The sequence below is a fragment of the Brachionichthys hirsutus genome, chromosome 15, assembly GCF_040956055.1.
Source record: "Brachionichthys hirsutus isolate HB-005 chromosome 15, CSIRO-AGI_Bhir_v1, whole genome shotgun sequence".
NCBI lineage: Eukaryota > Metazoa > Chordata > Actinopteri > Lophiiformes > Brachionichthyidae > Brachionichthys > Brachionichthys hirsutus.
This window is the reverse complement of record NC_090911.1, coordinates 519,616-539,877: the sequence shown is the minus strand read 5'-3', so window position 1 is coordinate 539,877 and position 20,262 is coordinate 519,616. Positions and strand designations below refer to the sequence as shown.

Below are 20,262 nucleotides of genomic sequence, written 5' to 3'. Positions count from 1 at the left end.
AACATGTACATTTTTAGCGAGCAGACTGAATATTCATTTTAAGATGAATTACATTTGATCCCATCTCTTTTAGCTTTTAACCGCTTAAGCGTCGCCACGCATTCAGGAAGGGTTTGCGTCTCACCGCTTCTGGATGAGGTAGTCCTCAAGGATGTCCAGGCAGCGGACCATCTGACTGAACACCAGGACTCGGTGTCCTCCAGCCTTCAGCTTGGGCAGCAGCTTGTCAATGAGCACCAGCTTCCCAGCGGCCTGGATCATGGCTTGGAGGGCCATGTCTGGTACGTCTGTCCCATGAGAGTCCCTGAACTCCTCTGCAATCTTCTCTTCCGCTCCTGGATGTGGGAAAATAATCCAGATTAATGAGGAGACAAAGGTAGTTTTCATCATTGCTGGTTTGCGTAGTACTGTAGTAATGCTTTGAATACCGTTAATGAGGTAGGGGTGGTTGCAGCATTTCCTCAGCTCCATCATGGTGTTGAGGAGGTTGGGCACACTGGATCCTCCGCCGCCTCCTCCTGCACCTCCTTTGGACAGGAAGGCAAAGTTCTTCTCCAGGATGGCCCGATAGTATTTCTTCTGGATGTTCGTCAACTCGACCTGAGAACCACAACACTCCAGCACATGAAACCTCTTCAACACCTAAACAGATTGTGATTGAGTGTTCTTTTTGATCGATATTAGAAAAGATGGGCATTTTAGCCTCAGTCCTACCTCAATGATGGTCTCCTCCTTGGGAGCGAGGTTCTTCTCCACGTCCTCCTTTAATCTTCTTAACATCATGGGCTTCAGAATAGCCTGCAGTTTCTGAACCTGAACAACACATGGACACAGCATTACCACTTGGGTGGGAACTGCAGAAACCACAACCCAGATTGGCTGCTCATTCAACCTGTTCTTCAGTCTTAAGGTCTCCAAACTCAGTCATGAATGTCTGTTCAGACGGGAATCGTTCGGGCTCCAGGAAGTTGAGTAAACTGAAGAGCTCTTCCACAGTGTTCTGAAGCGGAGTTCCTGTCAGCAGGACTTTGTGCTCCTGCAGGAAGAGGGGGAGACAGGACAGCAACGTTTACAGCGTCTGAAATGGAACACAGGCTCTCATTTGCTGCCTTGTCCGAACGCCCTCTCGCCATCGTCAGTGCTCACCATGTCCATCATTTTAAGCCCTTCCAGGAGTTTGCAGTTGCGGTTTTTGAGGCGATGGGCCTCATCGATCACCACGCAGCGCCACGGCACGCTGCGCAGCTCCGGGCAGTCAGTCAGGATCATCTCAAAGGTAGTTATCACCGCATGGAACCGATAGACTCCCTTTATCACCTTACCCTAGTGAGACAAGCACAATCCAGCTTGGTCAGGCCTTAACCGGATGATCTGAGGGGGAATGGCTTAATAGGCAACAAGCACCAACACTTCAGGGTAAGAGTAGAAAGAGAGGAAACCCTGAGGTCGGATCGTTCCTAGCGTTGACATGTTCACCCCAGTAACCGTACCCACCGTCTTTATGCCTCTTTTGTTCCCGTTTGGAATCAAGCACAAACAAGGAACACGTTGGTCATGGTAGGAGAGTGTAGCCAACCAACATAGGCTGACAAGTGAAGAAGAGGACGAAGTGGTGGAGGCTGAAGAACGAAGAGTGTTGAGTGGCTTTCAGGGAAGAGGTGAGACAAGAGAGGCTTCCAGAAGACTGGAAGACAACAGCTCAGGTGACCAGGGAGACAGGTAGGAGAGGACTGGGTGTGTCTTCTGGGAGGAAAGGAGATAAGGAGACCTGCTGGTGGAACCAGGAAGTGCAGAAGTGTAAGAGGTTAGCTAAGAAGAAGTGGGACATTGAGAGCAGACAGAGTGCAGGGAGACGAGACGCAAGGCAAAGGTCAAACAGGGGGCATATGATGACCTGTACGCAGGTGAGACAGTAGAGAGGGAGAGAAGGATGTTGAATCTCCATTTCACTGAGATCTCAGGGAAACATCATCTGTTGCCCTGAGATCACACAGGAAACAGCTGATGAGGTGATGCATTGTCCCCTAATGTCCTGTAGTACCTGACGACAGGTGAATTCCTAATCTCGTGGAGTCAGCATGTGACAGTAATGCGATATGCATGAAATCCTTCCCTGTTTGTGATGCAACCCACTTTCAAAATTAGTCAGGAATTCCAAGGCCTGCAACCCGAGCCTGGCGAGTATCGCCTCAGACTAAAATTCCGACCAATCGTCATTGCACCTTCTCCGACAGACGCCGTTGAACTGTTCTGCGACCTGCGTGGACACCAGTCACAGCCCAGCCCCGCCCTTTTACCTGCGCGTCTCTGTAGTACATCTCGTATGCTTGGATGGTCTTGCGACTGGCCTGGCTGCCATGGTAGACCACCGCGTTGAGCTCCGTCCAGGACCTGAACTCCCTCTCCCAGTTGGGGATGGTGGAGAGTGGGGCAATAACCAGGAATGGCCCCTCAATGCCCCTCATGTAAATCTCATAGAGGAATGTAATGGATTGGATGGTCTTTCCAAGACCCATCTCATCAGCCAAGATGCAGTTGCGTCTGTGGAGGAGAGTAGACGAGAGGCTGCAGACAGACGGACGCATCTTTATCTTTCCTTCAGTGGCACTAAACCGCGACTCGACCAGACGCCCACATGCTGGGTACCAAAAACGTCTCCCCGCTGTGGCCACGGCGCAAAACCCCAGAACTCTGACATGATCCAAGACTTTTCCCTTTTGATTTATTAATGAAGCTTTTCCAAATGTCTGTTTTCCACTCCACTGATCCGATGTGGGAAAAACATGCGACACACGATGGAAAACGCTTTGTGTCAAAGTGACCTGGCACGTACAAAAACGCAGTTTTAGCATTCACACACAAAAGCAACATTTTGGACGACAGAAAAAGACTCCGACTAGAATTTAACGGCAATATTCTACTTGTCTTATTGAATTAAGGCAGATCTCAGTTTCCTGCTTTGAGTGGGTGAACATAAACTGTATGTTTACTTAAAGCCATTACATAAAGTGTTATTGCATGTACTATACAGGCTATTTGTAGCAACATCAAGCTAACGGCGACTTACGAGTTGTACCAGTTGAAGGTTAGCCAGTTGAGGCCTTCCAGCTGGTATTCCCTGAGTGCATTGCTGTTCCTGTAATCCTTGGAACCCTCCAGCTTCTTCCATTCAGCTGCAGGAGGCCGATCCTGCAGGTAAAAACGCACACAAACAAAATCAGGAGTGGACTTTTATACACTTTAGACAGGATCGTTGGGATTAACAGCCACGCCCACACGAGAAGTCTGAAACGATGGTTTAATTTAAGGAAGTTAAACCAGGTCAAACTAAAGTCACAAATGGATCAGTAGTTAGAATCTATTGAGTCGTGTAACATTTAAAGGGACATATGATGAAAAACATTCACACAAATGAAATACAGGAAATATGGTTTATAAGGTTCGAAGACAATATATATATATATTTAAATATTGGGTATGGGGGGGTTAAAATAAGCATTTGATCCAATCTACCCCCATTGAAAAGTGAAACGGAATAAATTTCATTCATTCATAAATAGAAAAACAATGTAAATAGTGGCAGTGCTTGATTCTTAACATGTTCCTGCAGGAGAAACAGCAGGCAGCCGTTAAATAGACGCAGGCAAAGAAAGGCGTGACGGATGGAAAGACTAGTCGGCTGCTTCTGTTCAGCATTAAACACACTGTTAGTGGTTTGGCCAGGCCACAAGAGCTGGGCGTGTGTGTGTGAGTGTGTGTGTGTGTGTGTGTAACACCACAAGAACGTGGCCCTGTGGAGAGCAGTTAAAGGAGCTGTAAATCTGAAGGAGCAGGCAGCACGCCAACACACACACACACACACACACACACACACACACGCCAACGTGGAAGACGGCTGGGAACGCAGAAACTTGCCACTCTCTTGGTGCCGGGTGTGCGTGCTGCGATCCGTTCATACTCCTCGATCTTGGACTGGTCGATGTCGGCCTTCAGCTCCCAGGTGGAGTCTTCGTAAGGCAGACTGCACCATTTCACCAAATGCAAAGTCACCGTCTGCAGATACAGGAGGAGGCGTGTGAGCGAGCGCGGACGGCAGGAGGCTCCGACACGGCGAACGATGGCAGCACCTCGCCGTTTTCATCGGGGCTCTCAGAAACGTCCAGGACGCGGTCCACCTCCACGTAGTCCGGGTTGAAAGGCTCGTCATCCATCTGCAGACAAAAGCACGTGGGCTTCCTGGGTTAGAAGCACGGAGATGCTTTTACGATGGCGAGCCTCGATTTGTGCCGTGAAGAGGACGGACAATTCCAGTTAATCGTCCCGGACAAAAGACGCGTCATGAGCATCGGCCTCGAAGGCAGTTTTTAATTTGTCGACCTCTTTCCCCCCCACTAAAGGTTAAAGCTGGTGAATCCTGGGAGGATCCCCGGTCTCCTTGTTCGAGTCACCTTCAGTGAGATCGTGAAGACCTAAACAACTAGAGACAATCAGAGACTGCAGGCCCCGCCTCCAATAGTAAACAGGGCTTCCAGATCAGAGCGGCCAAACCTGCTCTAGCTTGCTGCTCCGGAACGGGAACAGATACAACTACAACTGTAACATATATGAAACTAGAATGAATTATGAGTGTTCACACCAAATCTGAAGTCTCTAGCTCCAAAATTGAGGTCAGGATGGACTCCTGAAAAATGTTGATTTTAGAATGAAAATTAGCTCTCAGATCCGGATTGTGATCCGGATCCGGATCCGGCCGGAACTAGTCATGGTCATAGACCTTTAAGGAGTACTTATGTGTGATTCTTCTCAGATCCATACCGCCATGCGTTTTGAAGAAATTAAGAAAAATGTCAAAAAGTGCCCTATCTCGCAATGTTAAAGAATCCTTTAAAACATTCTAGAATCTGGATCCAGATCCGGATCAAGGCCATTCTCGGGGAGGACCGAGCCACGGACAGAACCTTGCTTGTGTAAAAATCAAGTCGACTGATATGCGCATGTACAGACAGACCGACAGAATCGCACTACCCTCGCCTCCCCTTCGGCGAGGGGTAACAGAGTAACCACGTAGCCGTGCCGTCACGGCGTCGCTCATCGGCTTTAGCAGCCGATGAGCTAAACGTAGCGCAGAGAGTCGGGCCCACCTCAGTTATGAAGCTGTTGAGCTGCTGCTTGGCCTTAAACCTCTTGATTTTCTGGTGTATTCTCTTGTCCTTCTCCAGCTCCTCCAGCTCCTCCCAGCGGCAGTGGAGGTACGAGCTGAAACACGAGCAACAGGGACGGCAAGAGAACCTTCATCAACAACGGCGAAGAAGCCCGACCGCATTCTGTTCTGGAGAGAAGCGTGTGTTTCTGGGTTTCATAGCAAACGCTACTCACAAGCCCTTGAACTTGATGTAGAACTCCACCCCCTCCACCTCTTCTCCAGAGTCCAGCTGAAGAGGAAAGAAAAGCTAATAGTGGCAGCCATCGTCATGGTTATTTAACATGTTGTAGAGATACTGGCATACTTCAGTGTCTCTGGACGGGTAAGCTGGCGGGCCAAACAAAAGCAGCTAGCCGTCGCTAGCAGCTGAAGCCTTCATATCGCTGCCGAGCCTCTGAAGAGGCAACCACAAATATACAAGTGTGTTCCTCAGTACTGCCTTGCTCAGAGGCGTCACACGCCTCTTCTGCTTGGGCCATCCGTACATCACAGTGGAGCGGCTTTAACTTTAACCGCCATCGCTTTGTCCAGCACCAGGCCAGCGGTACAGAGAAAACACGATTGTGTACTATTGGTTCGAAAGGGGGCCAATGCTATTCAACTCGAGCCCCTCAGGTTCTTCCTGGGAAAGCTAACTCCAAATGTGAATGACTTTGAAGGAGTATCTCGTGTTTCAATGTAGCTGAGAAAATTAACAAAGTAAGCATTCAATCTTTAAATCTGTGAATGAAAAGTACACAAACAGTTACTCTGCAGTGCAGTCATGCCCCCCCATTCAGCATTACTACTGTAACACACAAGCGCCGTCTGCACGCCTGCTGCAATGCATGAATCATCAATCACACACTGCCTGAGGAAACGCTAGCTTGGCATCTGGCGAAGCTAGCGTTGTGGTTTTGGCGCTACGCCAAGCCCGGGGTCAACTATGAATGGAGCCGTGACTGTGCGTGTGTGTGTGTGTGTGCGAGCGCTACCCAAGGAACGCTGGCTGCTGACTATTTGTGCTAAGAGATGAGCTTTCTTTAGACGTGCTAGCTAAAACCACAATTGTTTAACAAATGCACACACACACACACACACACACACACACTGAAAGACAAGCACACGTCTCCGCTTACCAAGTGAATACTCACTGAGCTGTGTGTGTGTGTGTGCCTGCGCGGAGGCGCTAGCGTTAGCGTGTCTCACCTGCTTCTTGCTGCTGCGCATGCCCATGATCTTCTCCACAACGGGCCCCTCAGCCTCAGCGACATCCTGGAAACACAAAACAGTTTGTTTTGCTCCAAACCGCAAACCTGAAAGCAAGAAGCTTCATAAAACGGAGGTTGGGGTCGGCGCCCTTAAGCCACTCGATGCAGAAGCGTTTAGCGGATGTACATGGCCAAATAAAGCCATACCTTTGCAACTTTAACCCCATTTTCTTTTACAGGGGGGAGGGGCCAAGTGGACGGTCGTGGGTGGTCTGTCTACAGCCGCCTATTACGTAATGGAAGAATAAACGGGAAGGATGCAGAGGAGGAGGAGCGATGAAGAACTACAAGCCGCTAACGCTGGAGAGTTTGAGTTAGGAGAAAGCATTCAAAGCGATGATGATGATGATGATGATGGTGAAATCACGTAGCGGAAGAGTCGAGCGCTACCCGATGCTCAACCCAGGCCGAGCGGTTCCGTCCGTGTTTACAGACACAGTACAAATGGGGCACAAAGAGCAAACAACGGCTGCCACTGAAAGAGTTAATGGCTTTTATTGTAAAATTAAGAATTTCCGTGTGAAGGTAAAATAGAGGCAGCCTCTCAAGCCGTTTGGCAGGAGGCCAGCCTGTACCTGCTGCTGAGACGACGGAGACTTGGGCGCCGGCGAGTCGTCGCCGCTGCTGTCATCCTCCGAGATCCGGAACTCCAGATCCTCGGTGTACCTCTTCCTCTTGACCTGACGGCTGGAACGGCGCTTCTGTTGGACAGAGTCAAAGTCCGTGGGTAGCAGGGGCGTGGCGGTCCGGCCGGACGCCTGCGTGTTCGCTTCGCTCCACCGTTTCCGTTATATTTTAGGCATTTCTTCTCATTTAATTTGTTACTAGCGGATCTCAGCGTTCCGCACGGAACTGAAGTCCTGAGCGAGTTTCCACACGGACGCCTCTGAGTGTCGGACACTAATGACAGAGGAAGCTCGCAAGCGTGACTAATGACATCATGAAGCCTGAGCTGGAAGCCCCTCCCCCCCCAAAAAAGATGCAAATATAAGTATATAATGAGATTGTTTTAAAAGAGTTAAATAAATGTAATGTACTATCTTCCCATCTCTCCACCGCAGATCTGTGAGTTAAAGTCAATCTTTCTAGCCAAAAACCTTTAGCAACAGCCTGAATGTGTTCAAAGTTTACAGTTTTAACTTGTTTACGTCTAATTGATTTGAAATATCACCCAAATGGGTCACATTTATTTATACAAGTTCTACTCTTTGCATTTTTAAAATAAAAACATTTTAAGTCATTTTTTTCTGCCTTTTTTGGGCTGAAAATTAACCGAACCCAGCAGCTCCAGAACCAGAACCGAAGTGTTACACCCCGAATGGGTAACAAGTTCAGTAACTCGTATCTGTCACTTTATTCATTACAACAGAAAACAAAGAAAGAGACATTTCTAGCCTGGAGATCTGTGCCCAGTGAAAACAACCAGACTCTGAAACGAACGACCTGAACCTGGTTTACTCGTCATGCTAACACCGCGGCTAAGCTAGCCGACTGAACTCCCAACAGCCCCGCGGTGACGCGCTGAATCAAGGACTCGCAGCTTAATGGTTTACACTGCGTATCACAGTTACTACTACTACTGTACTTTCGGCTCGTCCCGGGAGGGGTCGCCAGAATTACTATTTAACTACATTTAGTGAGCTCCATTTCTTGTAAGGCTTTAAATATAAAAATACAATATTTTTTGCCTCTTAATATTCTCTACGTGCCAACATAAACGCCCTCTCGTGCCAGCCATGACACGCGTGCCTGAGGTTGCCGACCCCTGGTTTAAGCCAAGGCTGGTTTGCAACACGAACACAGTCACAGCAACAAATTGATCTCTTTCCGATCGCAGTGTTCTTAATTTAACACTCTGTGGAGCGTCTCAGCGCGGTGAAGCAAGCTTCCTCGCTAGCAGCTCGTACCTGGACACCATCATCATCATCCTCTTCCGGAGGCGAGGGAGGAGGAGACTTCACCTCCACATCGTCGCTAATGGATGACTCTCTCTTCCTCTTGGAATCCTTAGCAGCGCTAGCCCCGCCCTCAGACTCGACCTGTTTACTGCTGTGGAAGAGAGAAAAGGTGATCTTCACAAAAACAACATTCCTCAAAGCACTAGGTCTTTGACAGTTCACAGACTGAAGTGTGTGTGTGTGTGTGTGTGTGCGTGCGTGTGCGCGTCCCACAGTGGTAGCCATGTTTGATGTATCCATTTAGAAATCATTAGTGTGCCTCAGGCTCTGGCACACAGGGGGTTAATGTGATGAAAGTCTGAAGAGGGAGGGAGTGAGATGGAGAGATCGGGCGCCAGAGAGGGGACAGATAGAGGGACAGAAAGAGGCCTCCAGGCTTCCTCCGATCTCTGGCATGGACAGGAACGGAGCTGGTAGCGTGGCGCTCACCGAGGAAGAGGAGCAGACACGCCGCTCCTCTTCCTCGGTCACTTCTCTGCCACGACTAATCACAGCCAACAATGCAGGAACAGTTTTCACAACGCCGACTTTCAAAACCCAACTAGTTACGCTCAAGTCCACTCCTTAAAACTAGGACTGGGTTGCAGCGTTCAAACACGCACGCCGTGGACACGCACGCTACGGACACGCACGCTGTGGACACGCACGCTGCGGACACGCACGCTACGGACACGCACGCCGCGGACACGCACGCTACGGACACGCACGCCACGGACACGCACGCTACGGACACGCACGCTACGGACACGCACGCTACGGACACGCACGCCGCGGACACGCACGCTACGGACACGCACTATGGACACGCACGCTACGGACACGCACTATGGACACGCACTATGGACACGCACGCTACGGACACGCACGCTACGGACACGCACTATGGACACGTATTTGAGCAGCTTCATTGTACAAGTGCAGAGTCAACCGTCTCCAGGATATGAAAAACAGTCCTGTAATATAAATACTTATGAACAAATCTATATACATGTATATATGCCTGTACTGTATATACACATTTAATTATGCATACAAATACATACATGTGTATATACATATACACATGGGCACCTCTGAGGCGAATGGTTTCTGTACTTTTACTAATGAAGTGAAGTACTTCGACCACCGCTGGGTTTTCAGCATCCAAAGAAAGAAACACAGAACTCTTATTGGACTGTCTCGATGCAGACCTACAGACAACAGGTTCATATATATGTATATATATATATATATATATATATATATAATAATAATGTATAATAGACAGGTCTGCTGTTTGATCAGGTACGGAGCCGTTTATCCCAACAACGTGATTGACCTTTATTTAGTAAATAGAACGACACAGGTCAGGGACAGGAACTTGAACTCAGCTTATGGATCTACTAAATTGTGTAGACTGAACAACACGTGTGTGTGTGTGTGTGTGTGCGTGTGCGTGTGCGTGTGCGCATTGCCCTCTGCAGCCCGGATCTCTCTCTCCATGCTCTGTGCTGCTGTCACTCGCCCTCTCCCTCCTTCCCTTCTGCTTGCTCCCTCTCTCTCTACGTCTCTCTCACCCCCTCTGTCCCTGGGGCCCTTCTCCTTTCATCCTCACGCCAAGAGCAATCACCATCTCCGTGGTAACGGCTGGTCATGTGACCTGCACCTGTTCCTCTGGCTGGTCGCCACACGCTGGAGCCATCTGGTCTCTGCGCGCAGGCACACACACACACACACACACACACACACACACACACACACACACACACACACACACACACACACACACACCCACAGCTTTCCCCCCTCCTTTCTTCCCAGTTTCTTCATGGTCTCTAATCTCTGTCCCTTTATATCACATCCCAACTCTTCCCGTTCAGCCCATCTCTCCTCTCGAGTCCTCATCCTTCACCGTTTCCATTCCACAACTTTAGACGGTATTTCTGTTAACATTCGTGGATTACGCCCTAAAATAGTACAATTTGCCAAAACTGTGTGTGCGTGTTCCTGAAGGTCGTAATCCAGGTTTCCATTCTAGCATGAAAAAAAGGCCTTCATTAAATAGCGGAACTCCCCCCCAGCGCCTGGTTATCGCCGTTTAACGCTACACCCAGCCAGGTTTGATTGTACGATCAACTATCATGACTTGCTGAATTCTTTGGGTCGACTGGCACCAAAGCAAAGACTGAAGTTAAGGGATGTAAACTTAATGAAGTGACCTTCACCACATTACAAACATCTAAAGTCCAGAAGTCAAACCAGCAAAACAAGATGTCCCAGCATACAATAAAGAGCTGGCCATTTCCAGTTTGACACATAAGCCCCTCCCTCATCGAAACGTATGTATACACACATGTGGGGGAGGGGGGGGCAGCATTGCTGTTTTTGGGTGGGTGATCGCCGTCTATTACCATGTATTGGGAAGAAGAAACTGGAGGGGCGCAGAGATGTGGAGGAAAAGTGACGGGGCAGGATCACGGTGAAATCACGGCGCCGAAGCGAGTCATACTAACGTACCGACACGGCTGAAGGCAGCGTTTCCAACCCTCTGAGCCGCGGCACATTGTTTACATTTACAAAATCCTGCGGTACACCACCAACCAAAATGACACTAACACAGTACATATTATATTAGATGGCCTTTATTATAATACATATAGTTAATAATATAGTTTTTAATGTATTTATACTTAGTGTGAAACCTGGGGCTGTTTGGATGAACACAAAATGGATATCCTGCAGTAATGGCAGAAAGACACACACAAAGCTCTTCCTCATCAGCTCTCAGTCTCTCTCTGTTTTTAGTTTTTATCGCCGTCGAGCTTGAGAAGCTCAGCTCACACAGATATGTGGTTGAAAACGGGAGCAATGTCAGAATAGCTTTGTTGGCTAGAACGGGGAACTCCTTGGCAACAGATAACCAGAAACTGTCCAAAGGAAGATCGGCAAAGTTTAGCTTTAAACCACCATCTTGTTCCAGTTCAGAGTTCCTCTTGCTCCTTTGAAGTCAGGTCCTTTCCAGCACCGGATGCTGAGCTGTGTGGGTCCCGAACCCAGTCAAGCATTCCGTGGAGGCTGAATAGAAATAAAATGAAAACTTCTCCTCAAGAGTTCTCAAATGTGGGCGACCACTCATACCAGGGCCTTCATCTGGGTCCGAATTTTGTCCAGGGCCTTTTCGGCATTTGCATTTTCTCTTCTCAAAAACGTCTCCATCACTGTCACTCCTCGTCTTGCTGTGATCCAAACTGCCTCTGAGGATGACCCTCCTCAAAGGGAACCGAAGCGCTCACAAAGGGTAGAGTAGGCAAAAGCCAAAGCATGAAGAACTGGTTTATGGGAAATATTTGTTTTGCTTTTTAATAAATGCGTTTTTTTAATCTGCCACACTGTAACTGCAGCGCAGTTGCGTGACGTTTATTTTGAAATGTGTGCTCTTATTTTGTAGTGCAAGGAGAACGCACCACAACGCTTTATTACAGCGCAGACACCGACAACGGTTCGTTAGGTGAATTAGATCATTTCACACTGGTTGGGAAACGCTGCCTTAAGGCACGCAAAGAACAAACAAAAACAACAAAAGAGCGAGGAACACACTTTCTGTTGTTCCTTTTGTTTACGTAATCAGAACACAATATTCTGGGGGTCTTGATTAAAGGGTCAAACGGGGGAACCCGCCTGGTACTCGGGGTACGGCGGCGCTGGACACGGCTGGCAGTGAATGAGTTAATGCCTCATTTTGCTGTATATTGATGAGCTAGCATTCTCACATTTTTTCCAGCTGTGGCTCACTGTGTGTGTGTGTGTGTGTGTGTGTGTGTGTGTGTGTGTGCGTGCACATGTTTCAAAGCGTGAGGGGAGAAGAGATGCTTCTTTCAGATTGGACAAGAGGATAAAAGACAGGAAGTTAAACCGCAGCGTAAAATGTGGGTAGGAAGGGGAAGGGTGGGATCTAAGGGACACCTGCTGACGTGGAGTCACACCACTACCCCCCCTCCCCACACACACTTGCCCCATGGCAACGAAATCCGACACCACACGCACACACGTGCAAACAAAGCACCTGCACGCATGTCTGACTTCTTTGTGTGTACTGCAAACAAATCACCCCGACACACGCAGAGCGGGAAGGGCGTGGCAGAGCGGGAAGGGCGTGGCAGGGTTATTTATAGCTGAACTTCCTCAGAGGTAGAGAGCGGGAGGGAGTGAAGGAAAAGGGAGAGAGAGAGAAATCAAGGTCAAAGAGGAGCGAGCTGACTGGACAGGAAACCCCGCCCCCTCCTCTCGCACCGCGGCCCAAACAGGATACTCACGAGCCCCCGCCTGAAGCGAGCACGCCACTCCAAGAAGCACCCGGCACGTCTCCGTTAGATGAAACACAGACTAGCTATGGTAAAAACATTCATCTCGTCCTTCAGACGCCGTTGAACCAAACGTACAACCCGTCAGCGTGAGGATGATGATGCTGGAACACGTGAAGGCCAGCGAGCCGGACCAGGACCGCCTCCGCTTCGAGGTCCAGTTGCTGAATGATGTCATGCAACAACACGGTGGAAGCTGAGCATCACTGGTCACAGCAGACGAATGGGGAGGCTATTAACAGTCAAAACGTGCAGCCGGGAGACACGGAAGGACAGAAGACAGACAGCTCTCGTCTTCAGGAAGAAGCGCTGGGACGGAGGGAGCAGCGGCCCACCATTTTAGAGCAGCGGCGGCGACCGGCAGCCATTATTATGCTAAATTAACCTGGGAGCTGCAGGCCGCCGCTCAAGATGGAGGAACCCTGACAACAGATAAGAGCCAGTTTACCAACACACACACACACACACACACGGCTGAGCATGGACCTCCCCCCCCCCCCCGCATTTCCTCTGCCCCCCCCAGTTGTGCCTGTTGAGTGGTCAGCATGGCCTTCATTATCATTACACGCCATTTTCTGCCACAAAGATTACTAATGACCCCTCCCCCAACCCACTCTGACAACCTGCCCCCTCCCTCCCTCACACACACCTCCCCCTGCGCTGACCCCAGCCTGCTGCTTCGGCCCGCCTTCTTCCTTGGGATAAAAGGGGCCGAGAGGAAAGAGAGAGAGAGAGAGAGAGACAGTCCTGACATTCCACAGTCTGATCAGATTTCCACCATCACAACGAAACCAGGCTCTGAAAACAATTATTCCCTGACAGGTCTGCAGGCAGAGTGGAGGTCCGTCCTCAGGAGGGACAGAGGAGGTCCGTCCTCAGGAGGGAGAGTGGAGGTCCGTCCTCAGGAGGGAGAGCGGAGGTCCGTCCTCAGGAGGGAGAGAGGAGGTCCGTCCTCAGGAGGGAGAGTGGAGGTCCGTCCTCAGGAGGGAGAGAGGAGGTCCGTCCTCAGGAGGGAGAGAGTGGAGGTCCGTCCTCAGGAGGAAGAGAGGAGGTCCGTCCTCAGGAGGGAGAGAGGAGGTCCGTCCTCAGGAGGGAGAGAGGAGGTCCGTCCTCAGGAGGAGGGTCATGCACAAGAACCCAAAGTAGTGGACAGGAGAGAACGTGAAGGCTGACGGACGGGGTGGTGACTGCACAGGTCCAACCTCATCTCTGTCCTCCCACAGAAAGTTTCAACTCAAATCATTACACTACATGGTGTCCACTGGTCCATGGACAGCAATGGAGCTCGAGTCGCTCGCTCGTTTTCAGGTACGTCATAAAAACACCTCGTAAAAATACAAAACAGACCAGTAACGTCGAGCTGTCACATCGGTGGAGCCGATAAAGCCGACAACCCCCTATACCACAAATCTTTGGGCAGAATGTCTGCTTTAATCAACAGAAGTGCTCTCCGGACGCTTGTTGGAGCCCTCGTTCAGCCCCTCTTTGACTATGCTAGCACCTCCTGGTATTCAAACATCAAAGTGTCCCTGAAAACCAGGCTCCAAACCTCCCAAAACAAACTGATTCGGCTACTCCTCAATCTGGGGCCCATGACCCACCTTCTTCCTGGACATTTTGCTAGCCTAAAATGGCTCAGGGTAGAAGACAGGGTTAAACAACTCAAAATGGGATTGGCATTTAAAATAGTCAATGCAGCTCTGCCCTCAGTCCCCTCAATCCCTGCATACCTGAATAAACACCTCCACAGATTTAGTGACACCCACAGCCACAACACTAGAGGGAGCTCAAACAACAACCTGGTTACCCCCTCCTATAGGACCAACATGGGTAAATCATCTTTTTACAATACTGCCCCCCAAGGGTGGAACTGTTTGACTCCTGCCCTCAAAACATGCACCTCTTTGGCCTCCTTCAAAACGGCCCTAAAAATACACCTTTCAGGGGGACAGAAACGGAGATAGTCATCACGACTCTCTCCGGATCAACCCCCCCCCCCCCCTTTTTGTCCACCTACGTTGCACATATTAATTGCTTTAGTAATTTATTGTAATTTATGTAATTTATTGTCATTCATTGTCATTTTGCATCAGTGGTGTAATTTATTTTAGATGAATTGTTAGTTTGTAAAATCATTTTATTTTTGTTTTTCTCATGTTACGTTGCATCAATTGTGTAATTTAATATTGGTTTTATTTTTATTGGTATTGTTAAATGTTGATGATTTATGTACGAAGGACTTTCAACGGAAACAAGACCGCAAGGGCTTTTTAGAAATACTCCTCTTAGACAGGATGTTTGACTGTACTTGTACTGTAATACATGCTACTGTGTGACTGTACTTGTACTGTAATACATGCTACTGTGTGACTGTACTTGTACTGTAATACATGCTACTGTGTGACTGTACTTGTACTGTAATACATGCTACTGTGAGACTGTACTTGTACTGTAGTACATGCTACTGTGAGACTGTACTTGTACTGCTCTAACATCCTCTCAAATCTATTCATCATCATCCATCGGTGCAACAACCTTGAGCACACACCAAACATTCAGTGACAAAAATCATGCAGTTCCTTACCTGGGTTTCTTGGGGGTCTTGGTCTTGGGTGTCGGGTTCTTGGTCTTCTTCTCCTTGGGCTCTTTGGGGGTCTTAGGTGTTTTGGGTGTCTTCGGGGTCTTGGGCTCTTTGGGGTCTTTGCTCTGGACCTTCTCCTTTGGTTTCTTCTTTCGCTTTTTCTTCTCTTCCACCGGCGGCGAACTTCCAGGTACAGTTCCTGTGCCAGTCAGCTGTTCACCTGCATCACTTCCTGTTCCTGGAAATTCTGACTTGCCTTCCTCTCCTCCTCCCATCTTCGTGCCGTCATCTTCCTGTTCCACTGCTTTTGCTTTCTTCTTTCTCTTCCTTTTTGGCTTTGTCTCCTGGTTGCTGGGCTGCTCTGCCCTGATAGGCTGGCTGGAGGCACCGGTGACTGGCGGCCTGTCAGGAACCGCCATTGAGGCGTCGCCCGACGAGTCACTGGGGGAATGCTGGGAGATGGGAAGACAGTACATTACATTTATTTAACTCTTTTAAAACAATCTCATTATATACTTATATTTGCATCTTTTTTTGGGGGGGAGGGGCTTCCAGCTCAGGCTTCATGATGTCATTAGTCACGCTTGCGAGCTTCCTCTGTCATTAGTGTCCGACACTCAGAGGCGTCCGTGTGGAAACTCGCTCAGGACTTCAGTTCCGTGCGGAACGCTGAGATCCGCTAGTAACAAATTAAATGAGAAGAAATGCCTAAAATATAACGGAAACGGTGGAGCGAAGCGAACACGCAGGCGTCCGGCCGGACCGCCACGCCCTCGTTTCTACAGTCTGCACCGCTACGCTGGGAGAGCGCTGAAGTCTATCTGGCGAGTATCAATGGCTGATTGGTCCACGAGGAGGAAATCATGCTCAGCTGATCATCACGAAGGGATGAAGGAGAAGTCGTGGCACCTGCGCCCCCGCACCTCCTCGCTCACCTTCCGCTCTACTCCTCGACTCCCTGTTGCTGCCGTTTCCTCCCCCCTCACACCTCCTCCTCTAGCAGGCCAACCTTAGTAAACAAACCCGCTGACATCTTTACTCCTACTTTGCACCCCTGCAGACTTAATCTCCTCTCCTTTCTCCTCCTCCCTTCACCTCCTTCTCCTCATTGCTCCCAAGTAAGCTTTCTGTGACAGTCAACTGGTTACCAGCTGTTGGGAGCCTCTCCAGCTGCCTCTCCTGCCTCTCCTCCTCTTCCTTCCCTCCCTCCTTCCCTCTCTCCAGCTGCTCAGGGTCCCAGTAGCAGATGGGAAATCAGGCATCATGACACGAATAAATTATCTCCATGCTTCAAAAAGGCGCAGCGAGGGACTAAGTGTGTGTGTGTGTGTGTGTGTGTGTGTCGTAAGCGTAATGCACTTTTGCACATGTGGTGTATCCGAGTGTGTCGACAAGGTGTGTTTGTGTGTGTGAGCGTCAGCAAGTTTATTGTAAAATGCCATGGCAGCAGCTCCCCTCTGTGCGCGCAGAAACACACACACACACACGCACACACACACACACACGCACGCAATTAGCATAGCTTGGTTGTGTTCAGGTGGAGGAGGAAAGAGTTGGGGTGCCGCCACTGGAAGTCTACTTACATCAGGAGAATACTAATGTACACACACACAACAAAGTAACGCAAGGTCACACATCACACAAACACCTGCTGGCACACGTAAACCCAGCCACTGCGACACAAATGGGGGGGGGGGGGCAGGAGACGGGTCAGGGAGGGGGGGGGCTACAGAGAGAGTGACGGGGGAGATAGCAAGGATGTGGTGCCAAGAGATAAATCTGTCCTCCTGCCAACCTTCCCATATAATCAATCACACAAATGACAATGGAGACACACGCGCGCACACACACACACACACACACACACACACACACACTCCTGTGTCTGTTTGGTGTCCTGCATGGAGAATCGAGCTTAATGGTGCTCAGAGTTGTAATCATTGCATCGGAGTTCTCCATCGTGGTCAGAGAACGGAGCGCCATCACAAGACCCCCCCCCCCCCCCCCCCCCCCCCCCCCCGCAGCAGGTTGTAACACAATCACACACTGAACTCACCCCCACCAACACAGCGGCCGCATGGCCAAGATCACACAACGAGGGAGTGAACAGGGTCGAGTTTCATCCCTCCGAGGGCGGGGTCAAGAGTGGGGGCTGAGGAAGCTGCAAGGGAGGGGGGACAGCTGGAAGAAGAGTGAGATGAAAAAACACTCGAGACTCCCAAAGGACGGGGTGAAAGGAAATCCTGTTCTCCCCTCACCCTCTCGGGCCGCCCTCCACCCTCCCCATGGAAGACTGACAGCTAATGGCCACCTCCATGACAGAAAGAGCTAAGCGTTAGCTTTGACACTTCCTGTGTGTGTGTGTGTGTGTGCACGGACCCGGAATAGGGCGACAGATGCCGGGCTAGTACAGAAAGTACAAATCCAATCACCCAAATAGTTGCCTAACTTCCACATGTTCAGACGGGGGGGGGGGGGGGGGGTCTGCTACATTGGAAATGTAATTCAAGCCGATACTGCTGGGAGGTTCAACTAGCAAACCAACTCCCAGGTCTAGACGCGCATCGCTGTCACCATAGTTACGCTCATTTCATGACTGGCGCCCTGCAGGCGTCCCTTCCCAGCTGCCAGGTGTACGTACCTGAGTCACGCCCCCACTTTTAACTGGGATAACGTACGACTCTACTGGAATGGTTTTTACAGCTGAAAGCTCAGATAGCGTCATTCAGGGAAGCACACCCATCCTGATAAGATGCTTCACCTGCAGCGTGTCACAGCGGCACACAGGTGAGGTTAAATAAAACACCGCCCCTCGACGGCCCACAGCGAAGACTGGCCTGACAGGACGAGCTCGGCACGGTGGCCACGCCGGCGTCGCCTTTCAGCGCACGGGTAGCACCTCCTCCGGTCCAGAGACGCCCCCGTAGCCGGTAGCATAGCAACCCACAGACAACATGCACGGATGGGGGAGGGGCAACTCAGGCATGTTATACGTCAACAGCAGAAGTGCATGCAACGTACTGTGTGTGTGTGAGAGAGGTCAGCACATAGAACTATGCCAGAGCTGTGACCTTGAGCCGCTGACAGAGGCACGTGCGTGTGTGCGTGTGTGTGTCAGGCACGTGTGTGTGTGTGTGTGTGTGTGTGTAATAACCATGCTTAGTGAACAGATGGCGCTTAGAGCATCAGACACACAGTCATCATGACTGACTGACCACATGGGGGGGTGTGTGTGTGTGTGTGTGTGTCTTTCTAATATTGCATCTTAAGGCGCAGAGAGAACTCCATCCGTGTGCTTCCACACACACACACACACACACACACACGCCAGTGAGAGTCATCCTTTAGCTACAGTAGGCTATCCTATTTCCCCAGGCGCATTATACTACATGTACACCGCTGTGTGTGTGTGTGTGTGCGTGTGATGGTGGGGTCACTGGGCAGGGTGCGTGCACGTCGCCGAGGCGAGGAGCTCACCAGTCAAGCTGCCATCTAGGTCAGAAGAGTTGGATGTAGGGTGACGGCTGAAATGCTAACCTCAAAAGTCTCGGAGCTGGGGGTGTAGTGAAAGAGAACTGTGTGTGTGTGAGTGAGTGTGTGTGTGTGTGTGAGTGTGTGTGTGTGTGTGTGTGTGAGTGTGAGTGCGTGTGAGTGTGTGAGCGTGTGTGTGTGTGTGTGTGTGTGTGCGCGAGTGTGTGTGTGTGTGAGAGCGTGTGAGTGTGTGAGTGTGTGCGTGAGTGCGTGTGTGTGTGTGAGCGTGTGTGTGCGCGAGTGTGAGCGTGCGTGAGCGTGCGTGAGCGTGCGTGTGTGTGTGTGTGAGTGTGTGAGCGTGTGTGTGTGAGTGTGTGTGTGTGAGCGTGTGAGTGTGTGAGTGTGTGTGTGAGCTTGCGTGAGCGTGCGTGTGAGCGTGTGTGTGAGTGCGTGTGAGTGTGTGAGCGTGTGTGTGTGTGTGTGTGTGTGTGTGCGCGAGTGTGTGTGTGTGTGAGAGCGTGTGTGAGTGTGTGTGTGTGTGTGAGTGTGTGAGTGTGTGAGTGTGTGTGTGAGCTTGCGTGAGCGTGCGTGTGAGCGTGTGTGTGTGTGTGTGTGAGTGTGTGAGCGTGTGTGAGTGTGTGTGAGTGTGTGTGTGAGCGTGCGTGAGCGTGCGTGTGAGCGTGTGTATGTGTGTGTGTGTGCGTGTGGGAGACCACAGGGTCTATTGTCCGTGAATGGGTCAATGGAGAAAGGGGGCTTGAGCAACCAAATAAGCTAATGGAATCCCAGGGCACATGACGCAGGCAACGGTAAACACACACACACACACACACAGACAGAGAGGACCACCCCCCCCCCCCCCCCCACCCCCCCGGGCTCTCCAGTGTCGCTCGTTTCACCATGAAAACGCTCTCTTCCTCACCATCGCCCTCTTTTCCAAACCGTCTCATCAGGTCACCCAACATTAACGTAGAGAGAGACGGAGAGACAGAGACAGGAAGGGAGACGGGGAGGGGGGGGGGAGAGACAGGAAGGGAGACGGGGAGGGGGGAGAGACAGGAAGGGAGGGCTCCTCTACTGAGGAGGGGGCGACATGGGAGCGAGAGATTATTCTAGTGGCACCTGGGTGTTACGCAAACGTCTCAGGATATGCAGCTCACAGCAAACAGCCCCCGCCCCCCCCCCCACACAACACCTGACCTGAACCTGGGCCTATTGCTTCTCAAATGTTCTCACACACACACACACACACACAATAAAAAATAAACACTCAGAACGCATGAAATGCACCCACATATGTAACCCCCCCCCCCCGTGCTTGCTGGAGACTCACCTGTATGTGAGGCACTTTCTGTGGGGTGAGAGGGGGCGAGGACAGCGGGTATGAGGTGGGAGGCGCCCACGGGTGTGAGGACTGGCTGGGGGGAGGGGGCGTGCTCTGCAATTGTTGAGGGTGGTG

General features: G+C 50.5%; 1 protein-coding gene across 1 annotated transcript in view; it reads right to left on the bottom strand.

The window, feature by feature from the left end:
* Positions 1-20,262, bottom strand: part of chd7 (chromodomain helicase DNA binding protein 7) — a 60,428-nt gene that overhangs the window by 38,945 nt on the left and 1,221 nt on the right. The window contains 17 exon segments of the mRNA XM_068748787.1: positions 125-335; positions 429-600; positions 715-813; positions 893-1,036; positions 1,147-1,323; positions 2,298-2,541; positions 3,068-3,189; positions 3,916-4,053; positions 4,128-4,211; positions 5,142-5,256; positions 5,377-5,432; positions 6,392-6,457; positions 7,029-7,154; positions 8,361-8,502; positions 15,336-15,784; positions 16,428-16,556; positions 20,137-20,241. Coding sequence (XP_068604888.1) covers positions 125-335; positions 429-600; positions 715-813; positions 893-1,036; positions 1,147-1,323; positions 2,298-2,541; positions 3,068-3,189; positions 3,916-4,053; positions 4,128-4,211; positions 5,142-5,256; positions 5,377-5,432; positions 6,392-6,457; positions 7,029-7,154; positions 8,361-8,502; positions 15,336-15,784; positions 16,428-16,556; positions 20,137-20,241 — 2,579 coding nt within the window.